The 19868-nt window shown below is 39.2% G+C and overlaps 1 protein-coding gene across 1 annotated transcript in view; it reads right to left on the minus strand.

Moving 5' to 3' along the window:
- The window catches only part of PXDNL (peroxidasin like), a 304433-nt gene that overhangs the window by 46593 nt on the left and 237972 nt on the right, over nt 1-19868 (minus strand). The window contains 2 exon segments of the mRNA XM_050941930.1: nt 1632-1766; nt 12562-14063. Of these exon segments, the coding sequence (XP_050797887.1) occupies nt 1632-1766; nt 12562-14063 (1637 nt within the window).

A 19868-nucleotide genomic window follows, 5' to 3' on the forward strand; every position in this document is an offset into this window, starting at 1 on the left:
CAATTCAAGGAGCATGAAGGCTGTTGATAGCCCCCTTTGGTTAAAGTTATAAAGTTGCAGCCTACTTCCTTAGCATCCATCCCTGTTTCATTCACCTGCATGTCCTGATCAATGACAGCTTTTTAATTTTAGATTTAGTAAACACTGGCAACAAGAGCAAATGATTACAGGGAAAGAGGGTTAGAAGCTTGTCTATTGTCCTACTACTATCTCTGAACAACTATAAAGAAACTAGTAAAAAAAATCATTTAAATCTAAAATCATTTAGTTTTAACATTTCTTCACTTTTGCTGTCAGCTGATAAACTGGTAAGTCAGCTACGGTTTGGCAGTAAAAAGCCCCAAACTCCTTAGATTCTTTCAAGCCTCAGTTATGATGGACTCAAATACTATCGTATGCTATGTCAAATCTGAGGTATATGCGTGTAGCGAGACCTCTGAACTTCACTGGTAGTATTCCTGTTGGGAAAATCTTGAGTGCTGCAATCCAGCCATGGAGACTAAAACTCCCATGATGCCTTGGGTGAAGAGAGAGCACCCACACGCAGTGGGCTCCATTTTGGAGAAGTGCCGAGATTGTTTTAGTGCAGCTTTGTCCATAGAAGCTGCTAATCTGCTGTCAGGAAGCCAGAAGCTGCTGCTGAGAGCCTGCTGGAGACATTTTAAATAGGGAGCCTCAGGTGTGGATGGTGGATTCACTGGACACAGGGCAGAGACTGTTGCTGTGCCCAGAGCTAATTGAGGTGGACCTGTAGTGACGTCAGTGTGTAACCACCACCCTTGTTTGGGAAAGTGCTTACAAGGGAAGGGGACAGCAAAGAGACTTTAAGGGGTTGTCGTCTGAGTCTGAGAAGAGGCGAAGTGGTCTTCTCATGGAACCAGAACCCAGGGTTGCTGACATTTGGTTAAAACAACTCCAGTCTTCAGAAGGGGTGTGCAGCTTGGCATGATCCCAAATTAGAATTGTTCTGCCCCTTGTTGCCTTGGCTGGACTGATTCAAGATCTTCAAGTGCACCCATTCAAGGAAGAGTTTAGAACTATGAAATCCAGAGGAGTGTACCCTCGGGGGAGGTAGAAGGTGGCAGTGTAAATGCAAGTTAGATACGTTTCCTCTACTGAATATTGTATTTGTTAACTGATTTATTGAACTGCCCCCTGCTGATTTAACTGAGTAGTTACATTCAATCTCAGTCTGTTATACCATGTTTCCTTAAATTGTTAAGTAAAGGTGTGTTAACTTTAATCTAAATGTATAATGGGTGTATATTGTTTATAATTGGTATTCTTAAAGTAGACCCATTGCACAGATTAGCTCAGGTTTATTCCTGGAGCCTCCCAAGGCACACCTTTGAGTGTGTACAGGGCCCAGCCAGATGGAGACCCCACCTATTTTAATTTCCTTTACAAGTAAAATGACTGCAGCAGATGGGTGGACAGAGGATTCCCACCTGTCCAACATCTCCACTGGGAGACTCAGGATCTCATTTACTGTCAACAACTTCAGGTGCCTGGGCACATAGATGCGGATTGCCTGCTCCCAAGTAACCCAGGGAGGAAAGGGTGATTACATTTGTATGGTATGCAACTAAGTTAGCATTTTATGGACACAACTATCATGCAAACCTGATTACCTATCTCCATCCCTGAGCCGTTGAAACTGAGTGACAAAAAGGCACTTTAGGGTTGGTCCCACTCTTGTACCAGGAATCAGGTCCTCCACCATTAGAGCTGGCCAAAAGTTAATGTTCAGTGGTGTACCATAGAGCCTAGAAAAAGAATTCAGGTAAAACTCAAGTTACAAACATGGAGCTAGACTGGCATTTTGCTTCAGGCTCATTCTCTTTGGAATGCAGGTGTTTTTACAGAGGTTACTTAATCATTACAAACTTTCCTTGAAAGTCAAAACACACACAATGATTTCTCAACAAAAGAATTCTTATGATCTCACAACCTCCAAAAATGTTTTTGATATAGTCACTGCTGTAGTTTAGAAACAAATCTGAACGCTGAATATTAACCTGCTCACTAGGCAGCTTCTCAGATTTAATATTTCAAAATGTGTCTGACACACAGTGAAAAAAAATATTGGGATGAGTAGATCCAGCTCCAACCCAACTTTGCCTTCCTCTTTGAACACTAAACACAATAAATATACATTTTTCAGCCACATTATTTTAGTAAAGAAAACAGCAGTTCTAGTGGATTATGATATTTGTATCATTTGAACTTCACTCAGGTAAGAATCACCATCAGCTACTATATCTAAGCAGTATTATATCAAAACAAAAGAAATTTTTAAAGCCAGCTCCTTAGCTGTCTATATTGGTGTAAGTCTCAATGAGCTATGCAAATTTACACCACGTGAGCATCTGGTCCTTCATTTCTAGAGCCAAGGACGACTGATATCTGAGTGATGTTCAAACAATACAAATATCAAGATCCACTGGCAATACACTGGGCAGTTAAGGCAAAGCACATTAGAGTGTTCGACAAATTATACCCCTCTGGCACGCTTTGCGATGTCACTTAGACAAGTCCTAATTGTCATTATGAAATTAGGCCTTCACTGACAGTAACTTCTGGACCATGAAAAAGCTCAGATGAAGGTCCACAAAACATTTCTGTCAGCCTTTTCAAGATCTAAATCAGTGTTTCCCAAACTTGGGACGCCGCTTGTGTAGGGAAAGCCCCTGCCGGGCCAGGCCACTTTGTTTAACTGCCCCGTCCGCAGGTCCGGCTGATGGCGGCTTCCACTGACTGCAGTTCGTTGCTCCTGGCCAGTGGGAGCTGCTGGAAGTGGTGCGGGCCGAGGGATGTGCTGGTCGCCGCTTCCTGCAGCTCCCATTGGCCTGAAGCGGCAAACTACGGCCAGTGGGAGCCGCGATTGGCTGAACCTGCGGACACAGCAGGTAAACAAACTGTCCTGGCCTGCCAGAGGCTTTCCCTGCACAAGTGGTGTCCCAAGTTTGGGAAGCACTGATCTAAATAGTAACTGGAAAAGCAACATTTAATGGCTATTTCAAGGCTCTGCAGAACTAGAAATGGAAGCTCTGGATCACTGGAAAGGTAGCTCTCCACCAGCACAACAGGACCCAGATTTTGCTTTTAGTCTTAGAAAGGCTTGAGATTTCAATGTTTATAGTCATTAGGTACAGAAGATTATTGATTTCAACAAGACTACTGCTACTAAAATTTATCTTTTATATTCTTTTTACATAAAACTCATGATTTCTTGACCAAACATCCCAGAATCTTTTGTGTGTTAGCCAAAGGTGTTTAAAGAGGGTTTTCTTTTGGGTAAATGAATGTCTTTGTCCTAGTAGGCCTAAACTTTAGTAGCCACTCTCTTTTTATGCTGAACTTTAGCTGACTCTAGTGTGTTTTCAATAAGCTAAATTTAGCTTGACCGAAGCATATTATTAAATAATGGAATTAGGTGTCCTTTTTTTTATTCAAAACTCTTGACCCGTGGTGAAATGCTTGATTGTCTTACTTAAATAAAACTTCAGCTGAGTTAATTATGTGATATCATAACTATTACATCTGAACATGCAACACTGTTTATGCCTGTGCGTTAAGTTGTGAACAGCCGTAAGTCTTCATAGAATCAGGGCCTATGCAATCAATAAAATGGAAAAAGATACAAAGTAATAGCAGAATGAAAGACAACCTCGGGGAAGAAGGAAATAGACAGTATAATGCAGACTCGATAGGGTAAATTGTACTTTGCATGTTCCTTTAGTGGGGCGTCTGTGACACCCAATTCCTTCCTCTACCCACCAAAGCACTAAAATAGACGGATACGGTGCAGCCCCACAGGAGTTGCAAGGCAATTAACAAAAATATATTGAGATTAGACTAGAACAATTTTGAGGTCCAAATATGTAAATTCTAGCCAAAATGTAGGAAAAATTAAACACTCATTGTGGATCAAAAGCAAACAAACACCAGTGGTAACCATAATCAGAATACCAAATGATGCAGTCACATAATTTGCTGTTATATTTCAGCAAGCAAACAATAGGTGCACTTTCCTTTAACAAAACAGTTCAAATGGAGTTGATATTTCCCTTATAAGGCCCCAGTGCTACTGACTTTTGAAATTCCAAGGGCTCTATGGGAATTCAAGCATTTGTCAAGAGAGATCAGATTGCAGGAACAGGGCTTTATAATGGAAATATTTCATTTAATTCTAGATGGGTAAAATGGAACATATGTACAGTTTTCTAGTTAGGCTGCAAATTATTATTACTATTATTAAGAAAAAATGGTCTAAATATCATCCTCCTTCCCCCCTAGGAAATGTAAATATTTTCTTAGGTTTAATCAAAATTCCTTATAAAAATTAAAATTGAAATATTGGTTTATGAAAACCTTTTTGGGTTCCAAAAACTTAAAAATTTTATCAATGAAGAAACAAAAAAGTTACAGAAAATTTTCTGTGAATTTTTTTTAGTACAAAAGACATCTTTTGTCAGAAAAAATATGTTTCACTGAAAAATTTCAAATGGCTCTAATTAAAATTATTTTATTTTTATGAATTCTGGAAACCTAATTTGCACCTTAATTATGACAAATAATAAACATTACACATTCACTACCATTTCACATAGGGGAGGGCTCTGATGGAGACATTTTATAAAGGCTGAACCTCCCTGCAGTCCTGTGCACAGGTGCAGGGGTCTTCCTACATGAAGCTCATAGCAGAATTGGAATCTAAAAAAATAGCAGTATATTAATAAGGAGACCAATCACTTTGTATCTAGATCAAGCGTTAAGACATAATATTTCTAGTCTGTATAACTAGAAAGCCAGTGCCTCTCTCATTCTTTAGTTTTAAACTGACTGATTATTTTACTGAAACTCTTTCTCTGGTCCTACATACTGCTTTGATTTTTAATTATATGAAATCCTAGAAAGGATCTAGGAACATTGTAATTTAATGTTTAATGTTGTTAGTTAACATAGATAATAAAAACTTGACCAAAGTAGTTGCCAGAAGATCAGGAATAGAAATTATGCAGGAGGTTTTCTACGTCCCAATCAAAGCGGATATATTTCTAAAGTGTTCCTAAAACATCAGACAATGTGGATTTTTAGTAATCAAATTCAGCATAATAAAGGTATCAAATATCTGCTATTGCTCTTGAGGCAAAGACGACCAGCAATAGGGCAATCTTGGACTATTTATTATTTTTATTTGTATTATGGTAGCATCCACAGTGTATTAGGCACTGCTCAAACACACAGGGCCTGATCCAAAGCTATTGAAGTAAATGGCAGCCATTCTAAAATGGATTTTAGATCAGGCCAATAAGGAACCACCCAAAGAGCTCACAAGATGAAACACAGTGACAGATGAAGAGTGTTGGAGTGGGGTTATACATATAATCACATTTCTTCATTATTTTTATGAGCCCTTTCCTGCTTTGAAAGTACTTTTTTCTTTAAGTAAAGCAATCATGGAGACCTAACATTTATGTCTTATTTATCCTAGCTCAGAAAGAAACACACATGGCCAGGTTCTCTGGTGCTTTTCAGACACTTTGTGCTGCTCACGAGGCAAAAAGGTGTTGCAACTAGTCACAAATTCCCACCAGAAATTCATCCGGTATATGGAAACTCCCTGCTGGGCATAAATATTCCACAGCTAGGTCTGCACCTCTATTCACCCGCAGCATAGGGAGCATGGCAGGACAGAGAAGAGCAGAGCATCACTAATCCTCCACTCATGCAGGGTCCTCTACCAGTGGTGTAGGAACCAGGGACAACCTGCAGAGACAAAAGAGCCAGTCTTTGCCCCACCCATCTTGCATCCCCCTCCTGCTCTGAGCAACGCTCTGATGCAGGAGAGACCATTTTGTTATCTAGACTTGATATGCTCGTCACAGCTTCTTGACTATGTCCATTCAACTGACCATGCTCTAGGAATCATTTTGGGGGAGTTCTATGGCCATTGTTATACAGGAGGTCAGACTAGATGATCACCGTGGTCTCTTTTGGGCTATGAATCCATGAGTAACAGTGTAGGATAGATATAGCATAATTTTGGGCAGTTATTGCTTAAAAAGGATATATAAACTAATGTGTCATAAACAGATAGCTAAGGGTTAATGTCTCTTTCATCTGTAAGGGTTAACAAACAGTGACCTGCAAACACCTGACCAGAGGACCAATCAGGAGACAAGATACTTTCAAATCTCGTGGAGGGACGCCTTTGTTTGTGGGTTTTGGGTTTGGCTTTGTTCTCTCTGGGTCCTGGATGGGGCTAGAGGTGCAACCAGGTTTCTGCCAATCTCCCTGCTACAGTCTCTTATCTATTCAGAATTGTAAGTAAGAAAAGGCGGTCCTAGTCTTTTAATTTGTTTTTTTCCATTTGCATATGTGTACTTGCTGGAAGTAGCTTAAATTGTGTTTCTGCTGGAGAAAGTTTCTTTCTATTGTTTATAAGTTGAAAGACCCTGTAACTGTTTACCATCTAAAGTGCAGAGATAAACCTTTTACTTTTTTCTTTCTTTTTTTATTAAAAGTTTTGCTTGTAAGACCTGTTGATTTTTCTCTCCTAATTAAGGATCAAAGAAATTGAGTCTGTATATACCAGGGAATTGGTGGGAAGCAAGGAGGGAAAGGTAAATTTCCTCTTTGTGTTAGATTCAGGCAGCTTGAATCGGTATTGCCTCTGGGTGAGGGGGAGAGAGAACTTGATCTCTCTGTGTTGTGTTTCAAGGAATTGATTCACGGTATCTCCTAGTGTACCCAGGCAGGAAAGATCTGGGAGGAGGTAAAGAGGTGGGAGGGAATGGTTTATTTCCCTTTGTTGTGAGACTCAAGGAATCTGGGTCTTGGGGTCCCTTGGGAAGGTTTTGGGGGGACCAGAGGGTATCAGGCCCTAAAAATTCCTGATTGGTGGCAGCGCTACAGAATCTAAGCTGGTAATTAAGCTTAGAGGACTTTATGCTAATACCCATATCCTGGATGCTAAGGTCCAGATTTGGGAATCATACATGACATAATGGAATTACTTTATTTTTTAAATGGAACAATATGTGTTCTTGATTTATATGTTCACATTTATAGCTGACTATTTTCTCAAATAAATCATTAGTAACCCCATAATAAATATCAAGCCAATTTGCAGCCTTAGGGACTGACCACCTCCCATTAAAGTCCATGGAAGGAGTCCCATAGACTTTAGTTATTTGTGGTTCAAGCCCTAAAGGCTAAAGCTTAATTTATAGTATTTTGTTATTGACAAGCAGGGCCAGCTCCAGGTACCAGCAAAGGAAGCAGGTGCCTGAGGTGGCCAATGGAAAGAGGTGGCACGTCCGGGTCTTCGGAGGCAACTCGGCGGTGGGTCCCTCAGTCCCTCTTGGAGGGAAGGACCCGCTGCCGAATTGCTGCTGTAGAATGAAGCAGCACGGTAAAGCTGCTGCCAAAGTGCTGCCGATCATGGCTTTATTTATTTATTTATTTATTTATTGCCTTCGCCACTTGGGGCGGCAAAAAAGCTGGAGCCAGCCCTGTTGACAAGGTTTCCAACTAGCACTTCTCACAAATGTACTTCTGGGAACAACATGCCTGACAGACCTTTTTCTTTGTTAGATGGCCTGAAGTTTATCTTGCATTTCCTATACATATATTATGCTATATCTATTTGTAAAATCTTCTGTGTTATAGGACTTGTTCTCACTTATGACTGTGAGCTAGTCCGAGTTTTCTGTAACAAGGCCCATTTCTGTTCTCAATATTCACCATGTTCATCTGCCTAAGGGAAAATAACCCTACACTATCACAGCACACAAGCAGCACATTATTATATTTCTACATGGCGTTTCTTCTTCCCTCAGCTGGGTTTTCTACATCCCTTTATCTGTCTTTGAGGATCCTTTTTGTTTCCCCACCTAACCTCAATTCACACATCTCAACTGAAGACTGAATGGATTTCGTTGGTTCCATCAATGTTACATCTGGTTGGAGAGGATCACTGTTCAGTAACCCACGACAACCCATCCCCTTCCTCCTCTAGAATGCCATGCAGAGCACTCAGTCTGTACTAGCCCAGAGAAATGAGACCAGAGAAAAGTAATGATCTTTGTACAAGATAATTACTGCTAATTCTGCTCTTAATAATAAAGCTGTAAGGATTTCTTACACCAGGTACTTGTTCTAGATCACTTTAGTTAAAACCACTATTGTCTTGAATTATTCCTAACATTTTATTCCTAAAATGTTATTGACAAAAGAGGAAAGAAATAGAACAGGCCTCTTGGGGAACAATTAAAAAAAAACAGAGGGAAGATGATTATTTTTCTCAAGAGTATTTTTCCCACTACTTCGGCTCAAGTTCTAACAATAATTACACTGAAAAAGATGTTGGGAGGGTGGACAAGGAAGGCAACAGGGCATGTTACAAGTGGAGCAAAAGAGAGTGGAGAAAGGAGTGTAAGAATGAAAACTTTCCTTTTTAAAAAAAGGCTATCAGCTTGTTGACTTAATTCAAACTTGTTAGCACTAAGACCTGAGATTGTAATATTAGCTCAAATGAGGAGAATTGTATGGGGATATACAGTGCTTAAAACTCATAACTGAATAAGATAAGTGACTCTTCAGAAATTTTTTTAAGCTACAAAACTAACTGAAGTCCTGAAGTCACATTGGATAAATGAATGTCTCTCTACTGGAAAAAAAGAAAAGATGACAAACAGAAATAGTCAAAAGATGTGTAAAGTTTCTGGGACAAGATTGTAATAACTGGGTAAGTGCCTGAAATCAATGAGATCTGCTGGGTTTTCAGAACTTTTAAAAGTCAGACTCACTTATTTATGGATTCAAAGCCTAACTTGAGGAATCTGTTTTCCAAAATCTTGGCACAAGAGACTACTTTAAACTAATGTTCAGAGTACATACTCTAAAGCACAGTTCTGAAGTAACAGAAACATAAATGTGAACAAATACAACTCAGAAATAACATCTAAGGGAAAATTATATTAGGAAATAAAATATAAAATGATTATGGATTACTGGGGAAAAAAGACATTTTATCTGAGGTAAATGTGTAACAATTTGCAAATACTTCTTGGGCTGTAAATTTGCCGGGGGGGTGTATAAAAATCATATTTACTACAACAAATGACATCATTTCTCCATGAAAAATTAATGGACTTCCATGTAAATGTTTCTGCATGTGAGTGTGAGAAAGTGAAAATCAATAGATCTATAATATATATAATGAAAACTCCAGATCTGAGCCCTGAACTATGGGGAAGGGAGTGAGATCAAATGTTGCAATTGAATTTTGCAGCCAAGTTTCCATCTCCGTTTACAAGTTCCACATAGAATGGAAATGTGTTGCTAAATGTTGACCACTTTTGCTCTTAGCAGATTCTCAGATGATTTAATCTCTTTTGATTTTTGTTACTGGAAAAGGTGATTGTGCAACCTTCATCTTGCTCAGAAGCCTGCTGTAATAGTATTCTGAAACTTGCAACCGTGGTCTATGTTTTTAGCATTCTGACACTGGCTGCTCAACAAAAATATTCACTTTTATATTTTGGTTTTGACCTACCCAGTGTGTTTCTGATATCTAGACACATTTCATTCAGGTTATGTTCCACATTGTCACCTTTTAAAGTTTCAATTTCTAGTCATAGAATCACTGAATGACAGATTTCTGTGCCTATGTTCCTACTGATTGAAATGAATAGCTTATCTCAAAATGCAAACCAAAATGCCTTATCTGCTTTTAAGTCACATTTTAAAGCTTTCTTGTTCATTGTTGCATTTTTATCAGTAATGATAATTGTTGTTTTATATACTTTTCTGTACTTTGAAACCAATGATGTGTACCGTGCTACATAAAAAGCAGTAGTGCTGTATATTTTTTGTGTAGGATTATACAATTTTAGATTTCAATTGCAGTAAACAAATTACTTACACATTAAATATGAATAGTTTTGAGTACATTTTATTTGCACGGTAGGGAATCAATGCACAGTATTGATTCACATAACATTATTGTATTTTCCACTCCATGCATCTGATGAAGTGGGTTATATCCCATAAAAGCTTATGCCCAAATAAATTTGTTAGTCTCTAAGGTGCCACAAGGACTCTTCGTTGTTTTTACTAGTACTAGTGTTTCAGATAGAATTACATTCAGGGCTGCTAGCTGTGCTGCTATTTTTAGTCCACTAGCTTAATCAGAACTAGCATGGGTATGTCTATCTAAGCAGGAAATTACACCTCAGCTTCAGTGCAGACATTTCCTTAGAGAACAAGAAGCTAACTAGCCATGTCATTGACCTCTCCCATGCTTTTTACAACACAAAGGGAAGCTTGAGTCGCTATTTATTTTGTCAAACTCTCGAGAGATTATAAACAATTATTACTTCTTTATTTTATCATATTTAAAGGCTGGTGAACGAAAACAAATTTGAAAAATGTGCTATACAACATTTTCTCTATAATGTGTTATATATGTTAAACATCTCTGCAAGCCATGCACAGCTAGTGAGACTTTATTCTAGTAAGAAGGGTTACATAGCATTTCCAAGAAAATGTCAGAGCCTTCACAAAAATAAAATCAAATCCCTATATTTCTCCATAAACATAAACAAAAGGATAGAGCGCCAGTCACCTTAGGTCAACAGTTTGAATCCAGCATAGGTCAGGGATGATAGAAAATCATTACCATCTGACTACTGTTTGTTAGCCTATATGGAATGAGTTCATCATCACAAATGCACAGGTGTTTGCATCAGAAAAACCAATAGTGTTAGTCATGATAGCACTAATTATCAGCATCGTTGAAATTAACAACAGAGAAGCAAATACACATGAAAAATGACCTATCAGTTCACATTTAATTGTGGTCCCTGCAAGTTAGCGTTGAGTCATGTTAGAGAGACTAGAGCCACATTAACACAGGGAAATGCTTTCTGCTGCACTCATTCTGCAACAGATCTTTAGTAAGGTTAATCTAGCATTTGCCGTTTAAATTATTATTATTTATATCACACAACAAACAGACTTCCTGTTTGCTTGACTAAACAAAAGCATTTTCAAGCTAGTATTAGACATGACATCCCTGGGTTGCGGGGGAAACAAGGAGGAGACTGCAGTAGGAAAGATGGGGGCAACTCATCAGGGAGATAATATTGGAACTCACTGAGGGCTAAGGTACGATTTGGTGGAAATTTGTTCCATTACCAGATCACCAAAAATTAATCTCTCTGCTGACTCATTTGTTGACTAGGTCTCACAACAGATGAGGTCCTGAGGAGTAATTACAGTGATCAGATCAGTGTCCTTGTGAACTAGCTTAGGAAGGGGTAAAGAGGTCAGCATGGAATCAGCCCAGAAACAGTTGTGGGAGAAGCAGATAAGCCAGGCATCAAGAAAGAAATGAAAGAATGGTGGGTTTGACAGTAAGTGGGAGAAGCAAAGAAGATTTCAGAGGACAGATAAGGAGTTATGTTTTCTCCATGTTAAATGTAAGCTGATGGCAATACATTAGAAGTAGATGTGAGATAAATCATGTGAGATGCAGGACTAGGTGAGGAGTGTGAGGTAAAGAGTAGAGAGGTAGCTCTGGTCATCTTCAATGCACAGACAGTAGCTGCGAGTATGTGAGCAGATGAGATCACTCAGAGAAAAGGCACACAAATCAGAAGGAGCCAAAGACAGAGCTCTGCTGGACTCCACAGTAAAAGGGAGAAGAGAGAAACCACCTAAAAGACAGAGTGATTAGGGAAGGAGAACCAGTAGAAGGCTGTGTATTAAAAAAACAACCACACAAAACAAGAAAGGATAAGACACTGAGAAAGAGGATATGATTAACACTGTCAAACACAGCTAAAAAATTAAGGAGGGTTATAGATTTGTCAAGAAAAGCTTGTTAGAAATCTTGTGCAAACAGTTTTGGTCAAGTGGAAAGGGTGAAAGCCAGACTGGGGGCAATGGATCCAGGATGGAGATGATGGAAAGGAACTCAAGTAAAGAGCGTTAAATGGCTCATCTGGTGTGTTTGGAGATGACAGGACGGAAGGAAGGAAGGAGAAGAGCTGAACAGAGAAATAGGACTGAGGATGGGGAAACCTTATGATGCTTGTATGTTGAAAGAAAGAAGCCAGAAGAGAATGACAAGTTAATTAGAAGAGTAGAGGAGAGGTTAAAAGTGGGGGTAAGTGTTCAGATGGGAGATGAATGGGGTCAAAAACATAGGTGGAGCACTTGAGGAGAGCAGGTAAAAAGGGTCAGTGTCAGTTATTGGGAAGAAGGAAAAGGGCTGAGAAAGGCTGAGGGAAGACAGAGGAAGGGAGATAGAGATCTGGAAGGAGAGAGATCTCATCAATCCTGTCTGAAAAAACAAGAAAGGAAATTGCATGGAGAGGGAGACTAAGATTAGTCACTGTGTGACTAAGGTTTTAAGAGGGAGTTTACAGTTAAGTAATTTTAAAAGCATTTAAAAAACAGACTTGCTGTGGCCTCTGATGAGACATTAAGATACAGTATTAACTGCCATGTATCACACACAATACGTGTATTTTCACTAATACTCACTTTTTCAGCTTCTCTCTAATCTTTGGCTCTTTAAAATCATTGTGAAGATCCTCAAACTTCTCAACTGAGGTTAAAATACAGAAAACCCTATAATCAACATATGGAGGAATCCCATGGTCACGCCCCCTCTGGATATTCGTAGCTTCCAGATCCAGAGCCACTGAGTGTGCCATGGAGAAAAGCCTCTCAGTCAGCTCCAGGTTCAAAAGCTGAGAAGATACTCACATTTTACCAGCAATGCCAAAAAGGCCACGCAGGAGTGGAACAATGCCACCTTCCTGGATTATCTGGAATGGTGAAAAGAAAGCTTTGTGGAATGGAAGGTGGCCTTGTGGGATTTCGCCAAATGTCTCATTCAAGCGATAAAGAATTGGATTGATCAATGTGTGACCAAACCTAAAAGCTGCTGTTGCAAAGGAATTAATAATCCCAGCATTTACATTGGGGTTATAACCTTTGTAGTCACCCATCATCTTCATAGCATGGTCACCAAGGATCTTGGGTAGCCAGTGGCTATAGGTAATATGTTGCATCTGTGCACCAACAATCTTTCTGGCTTCATTGTAAATAATATCTCCATTCCAGTGTGGGTTCATTTTCAACAGTGCTCTTGCTATGGGGTTATGTTCACGGAACCACAAAGTGTGCATGGCTGTGAGGCCCAGCTGCTCATTGGCTCGGTGATCTCCTGCAAAGAAGCAAGGTATAAAGCTTTCATTTTCAACTCTCGTGCATTCAGTCGGGGGACCTGCGGCAAATGGTAATAAGTGCTTTCCAGAAGATGGGATAAGCAGGCCTTCCTTGAGGAGACCATGTTCATTTGTATTATCTCTTAACTCTTCTGACTCCCTGTCAGAGCTTGCATAAACATTAGAAGCATCGATTTATGATGTTAGATGGTTTATCTGCTCCCTTGCATAGACTGAATTCATTATTGAAGAGGTCATCCCACTACCACAAACTGGACTTGAGCAAACAAAGAACATGCATTTAGAATTTGTCATTCAGGGATCATTCTGAGGAATAATGACGGGGAAGCAAGGTGCATCATTAGTACACACTAAGCTACAAGAGCGTCCATCAGAAAAACATGACACACTCAGTGCAGGCACTGTTTGATCCAAGTCAAGGTCTAAAAACTGGCCCCACTGCATGAGCATATGATTGTACCTATTATCAGGAGTTATAGTCTCTGTACCAATCATTTCTGTTGAAATAAGCCTTGGTAGTGGAAGAGGATAGCCATTATACAAAGAGTCATGACTGACGCTCCTGGGTAAGTTAAAGCCATTTTCGTACACAGGTTTAAGGATCCGTTAGAAAGCAATCAAAGAGGCACCCCACATTGGGTGCTGTAGGTTGTTGCATGTTCCATCGTAGCTTCTGTACTTTTGATGGAAACAGATGTCAGAGCAGTTTGGGAAACACCTGTGAGCTGTACATCCAGAGAGATTGGCAATCAGACTGAGGTAGTGTGGGGAAACCAGATCATTGTAGCGAAACTCGGAAACACAACATTTGAAGAAATTAATTGATATCATATAAAAGAGAAGTGTAAGAATCCATGTAAGATTCTTAAGTTCAATAGTAATTAATGGTGTGTATACATGGATAAAAGTCTCTATCATAAAGTGTTTGTCATGATATAGGCCTTACTCAATTTCTGATAGACTGTAGGTCTGCTCCTGCTCCTGGAGAAGTTAATGGCAAATCTCCTACTGACTTAAACAGGGGTCAGGACTGGGCTGAGGAAACCCTGAAGTGATAGCAACAACAGCTAAAGTGGGGTGTGATGTAAATACCAGAGAGGGATAAAAAATAATATACAGAAATGCTAAAACTCTATAAAATAGGTCTGAAATATGGGCAGGTAACAAAGCAACTGATATTTAAGATGGAAAATACAAGCTAATATAGCTGGAAGATGAGGGAGGAGGGAGAGAAGCCTTATCAATTGGAGGCAGATATTTGGAAGGCAGTAATGCTGAAAGAGGACTAAGAGTGATAGTGCAAATTAAATTTGAGCTAGCAATGCAACAGGAGAGCAAAAAAATGATTTTGTTTCTGTTTTTAAAGAAGAGACATTGTGTCATGGACTAGGGAGGTAATAATCGCTGATGAAACCAGACTGAGAATACTGCATTCTGTTCTTGAATCTGAATGACAGAAAGTTTTAGATAAATTGGAGAAAATTCAGAGAAGAACAACTGACAATATTTAAAGGGCTGAAGGGATTGATTTATGAAGAAAGATAAAAAGAAATGTAATAGCTTGGCCAAACAAAGGCTAAGGGGGATATTAGAACTGTCTATGACTATTTGGCGAATAAAAACGTCAAAGAGAAAGAATGCAGCAGGGGATGAGAATAAACTGATAGGAGGAAATTGGGCAAAGGAACACACAGGCTGAACATTAGAAAGCTGTTTTTAAATGGACAAATATATTAGCCTACAGAAGACACTCCCACTGAATATGGTGAATGATCCATCATTTCAGTAATTTAAAATTGAACTGAATAAAGCACTGGAAGGTGTACTGTAGGAATGAATCTGAGATTGGCATGAGATAGACTACTGGTAGAAGTTTTTATATCCTCTCCATCTCAAATTTCTACAGTTCCATAAACCACACAAAAATACCCTGCAGAAAATCAGAATATTCTTTCAGTTATTTATAATATTTTCACTACTGAAAACAGTCCTCTAAATCTCTTCTACACATTTCCATTGTAGCTCAATGTACGTCAGTGCCACACCCTGCTCACAATACATTTCTCTTATAATAAATTCCATTACAAAATGTACATTACTAAGAAACTGGGTAAAGGGGAGATTACAACAGGTCATACTGTTGTACTGTACAGTACTGTTGCACACGACACTGAAAAGTGTACTGTCAGTATGGAGGGACGCTCCTAGTAGACTGGTCTCGTGACTAATCTTAAACATTTTAATTAATGATCTTGGCACAAAAATGGGAGTATGGTAACAAAATTTGTGGATGATAGAGTGGGAGACATTGCCAATACAAAGGAGGACCAGAATATCAAACAAGATTAGGATGACCTTAAAAACTGGAGTAATAGAAATGGGATGAAATGTAATGGTGAAACTGCAAGGTCATGTACTTAGGTAGTTGTGACCGAATGTATCGTGTGTCCATACCCTGAATACTATTGCAATAATCTTTATACAAAGTATGCCTTGAGAAAGATTTAAAAACTTAATTTGCTGACCAATAATATCATGGCAAAATGCATGTAGCAGTGTTATATGTGAAGCTATAAACATAAGCTGAGATCATAACTAAAAGTATGGAGTGGGCCAAACCCATTCCTCAGAGACAAAGAGCAAGCTGATGCCTCAGCCAGGTGTAAACAAGGCTGATGGACCATTGCTTGCTAAGTGGCCATTCTTTGGCAGGAAAGGGGACAAGGGCAAAAATATTTACATCTTAGCAAAGAAACAGCATGGAGTTGCCTTCCACACAGGCTGCCTGTTACCTTTCTCCCAGCTGGAAATGCTTCTCAAAACAGGCAACAAACTATAAAAAGACACCCTAAGGCACCCCCTCTCTTCCTCCCTTTCTGTCCACTGATTCACTGAACAAAATGGGACAAAGGAAGCAGTCATTAAACAGAAGAAGGGGTCCTGGCCTAAGAAGTTTAACCAGTAAGAATGTTGAAAGCATATGGAGAGAAAAACTTTGCTTTGACTTTAACATAGTTTGGTAAATTAGACATTAGTTGTGTTTTATCTTTATTTTTCTTGTAACCGTTTCTGACTTTTATGCCTCATTACTTGTATTCACTCAAAATCTATCCCTCTGTAGTTAATAATTTTATTTTATTGTTTTATCTAATCCAGTGTGTTTAAATTGAAATGTCTGAAGAACTAGTAAGATGGCATAGTATTATCTTATAATAATGGACTTAACTTAATAATACTTCTATTGTCCTGGAGAGGACTGCACAGTACAGGACTTATTTCTGGGAGAAAATTTAAGACAGTTTATTGAGGTCACCTTGCATTATAACTAAGGCTAGTAAAAGCCAAGGTGTGGCTGGCTGGCTGCAACACACAGATAGACATAGCTAGAGGCTGTTTGTGAGAAGTCCAAGCTGGAGGCTACACCTGCAAAGCAATGTAAAGGGAACCCCAGCTTAGAGGGCAGGGGTGATATGTCTACTCATTAGTCTGGACTGTACCATGGGTATGTCACAGTTATATTCTGCTACAAATTGGGTATGTACCAACTGAAAGCAACAGAGTAGGAGAAAGATCTGGGTGTATTTGTTGATGACAGGGTAACTATGAGCTGCTAATGTGAAATGGCTGTGAAAAAGGATAATGAAATCCTAGGATGCATCGAGTGAGGTATTTCTAGTAGAGACAAGGAAGTATTATTACCATTATACAAGGCACTGATGAGACCTCATGTGGAATACTGGGTGCAGTTCTGGTTTCCCATGTTAAGAAAGATGAATTCAAAGTGGAACAGATGCAGAGAAGGACTACTAGGATGATTAGAGGAATGTAAAACCTACCATATGAGAGGAGACTTAAGGAACTTGGCATGTTTAGCCTAACAAAAAGAAGGCTGAGGGGAGATATGATTGCTCTCTATAAATACATCAGAGGGATTAGCATGAGGGAGGGAGAGGAGTTATTTAAGTTAATGGCCAATGTTGGCACAACAACAAATGAATATAAACTGTCCATCAACAAGTTTAGGCTTGACATTAGATGAAAGTTTCCAACCATTAGAGGAGAGGGTTTCTGTGTAACTTTGGTGCTGTGACGTATCCTGCACCTATTCCCCATGTTTGAGTCTGATCAACTCAGTGTAGCATGGCTGTATGCCATATAAAGATACCTGAGTGACAAAGGCTGGAGTTGAACAGAGTTCTTGGGAAACTGAGTGGAGAGAGGTCTCAGAGGGAATCCCAACAAGGACTTCAGAAACTCAGCCAGAGGTTATAGCACTATTGCAGGAGTAGGTGGATGAGGTTCTGTGTCCTGCAACTTATGGGAGATCAGACTAGATAATCATGATCGCCTGTTTTGACATTAGTGTCTATGAGTTAGCCATGTCTGCAACAGCTTCCCTTTTCCATTTATATCCCTGCCCCAGATTAACCATGTGAGAGGTAGGGAAACTGGTAATGTCTCACATGCTGGGTTGGAAAGGAATACACCTCAAACTTTCTTTGCCTCTGTTAACTCCAAGTTATGATATAATGGAGTGACAACATGTAACAAATAGTTATCTAGTGGGACCAATTCTTTCAAAATACAATAATGATTACATGGATGCATCCCTACTGTATGTGAATATGAATGGTGTAGATGAATTGCACTTAAATTATAATTTAAAACAATAGCAGTAAAGAATATACTCTAAGGTAAATGAGAGGAAGAGTGCTCTGGAGCAAATTACCTGGAATAAAATGATAAAATAACAATTTGCTTATTATGTTCTGATATTAACTACCCTGTATGGGAAAAACACATAATCCTTGAACTAGAAGTTCAGATTCCATCAGCACATGCAAAGTTGTTACCCCTCTGAATCTTCTATATTAAAGATTAAAAAATAACATGAAAAACTCAAAGAAAAGATTGGTTTTATAGTAAATATACTTGTTATTAGCTCTGAGAAAAAAAATAGCTGAAACAACTTCTTACTGGAAAAAAACACAACAAGTGCTGAACATTTGGCTCCTATACAAAAGCATTGCACAAGAAGTTTCATCCACTTATTACATTTGGAGTATGAAAACAAAATGGCATCAAAGGCTGCGAATATGGAAGGAAATTGTCTTTTATTTGTAAGAGCATAACAATAATAATATAAAAAATTAAGCACAGAATGTGATCACTGATAACAGCAAATCTCAAATCTTTAGTGTTTCTTATGGCTAGTTTGTTTAATATACCACCCAACACTTTTGCTAAATCCTATCTGATGTCACAGGCTCTGTACAAGAAATACCAATGATGGGTAACATCAGTCACCCAATCTAGTGTTTTAAAAAAGATAGACAATGTATATTTGTGGAGAATGTGGGAGTTATCCATATTGCTCTGTATTAATTTTATATCTGTCTATGGGCTTGGTGGTTAATGGTGTTTCTGGCTAAAGGGTTAAATCAGTTTGAGCTAGCTTTTAACTTCAGATACAAAAGCTACTGGGTTCAAATAGCCATATTCATATGCCCATTGGACAATAATTCCTTTGACTCTTACCTCTGAAGGTGTGGAATTGGGTGTGGCTAGTTCAGAGGGACGGAGGGTAGAAAGTCTCCAGCTTAAAACGAAGGGGTTTTTTTTATGATGGAACTTTCAAACAAAGAGGTTGGAGAAGCAGTTAAAAAGCTGAGCCTTGGAGGAGAGGAGAGCCAGAGGAGTTGCAGAGAAACTGATTGTAACACGGTCCCCAGTTGCTGAGGCACTAGGGATAAGTGAGGACCTACCTAAAACTTTCAAGGGACAGCCAAGTTTATGTAAGACAATATGTATGAAGGCTTTTCTTTTGTTTTACCCTTTTCTCTCTGATTCTTATGCTGCTATAAATAAATAAATCAAGCTTTGTTCTCTGTCACTGGAAATTCTAGAGCAGATGTCAAACCTAGTTGGACCCCATGGAGGTCATATGTTTGGTAAATAGAGGGTGCTAGAATCTGGTGGTCCAGTGAAAAGTGTGGTGAATCATGGGATTCAAATCTGAAAGAAGTGCATCAAAGATGGCCACAGTGGGAGACAGGACACTGGATGAGGTGAGCCGGTATTCTGAGGTGGTACTGAGAATTCGCTCTCTCATGTGCTTGGCTAGCTTGTTTTTTCTCAGATGCTCAGCATGTATTTGATAGCCATATGTGGGGTTGGGAAGGAATTTTCACCCATGTCAGATTGGCAGTGACCTTGGGGATTTTTCATCTTCCTCTGCAGCATGAGGTGAGGGTTGCTTTCCAAGATCATCTGGATGCACTTCAGTCCTTCCTATTCTCTGCCTGTGGCATACAATAGTTTAGTCTCCTGAGGGCTGTGATACCTTGGTCTAATTTTGGTTGTTGGGTTTGTAGTTGCTGGGTGGTGTTGATGGCCTGTGATGTACAGGAGACCAGACTAGATGACCTGGTGGCCCCCTCTGACCTTGAATTCTATAACTCTGGTTCAGGCCTTTTGCTGAAAAGAAGTGCCCACAGACTGATCACAGGTATGGTTCACCCCTCATCCAGAACAATATCATATAATACCATATATATAAATCATGTACACAGAGTCAGTGACAGCAGGGCTCTTAAA

This window comes from Gopherus flavomarginatus, chromosome 2 (assembly GCF_025201925.1).
Source record: "Gopherus flavomarginatus isolate rGopFla2 chromosome 2, rGopFla2.mat.asm, whole genome shotgun sequence".
Lineage (NCBI taxonomy): Eukaryota > Metazoa > Chordata > Testudines > Testudinidae > Gopherus > Gopherus flavomarginatus.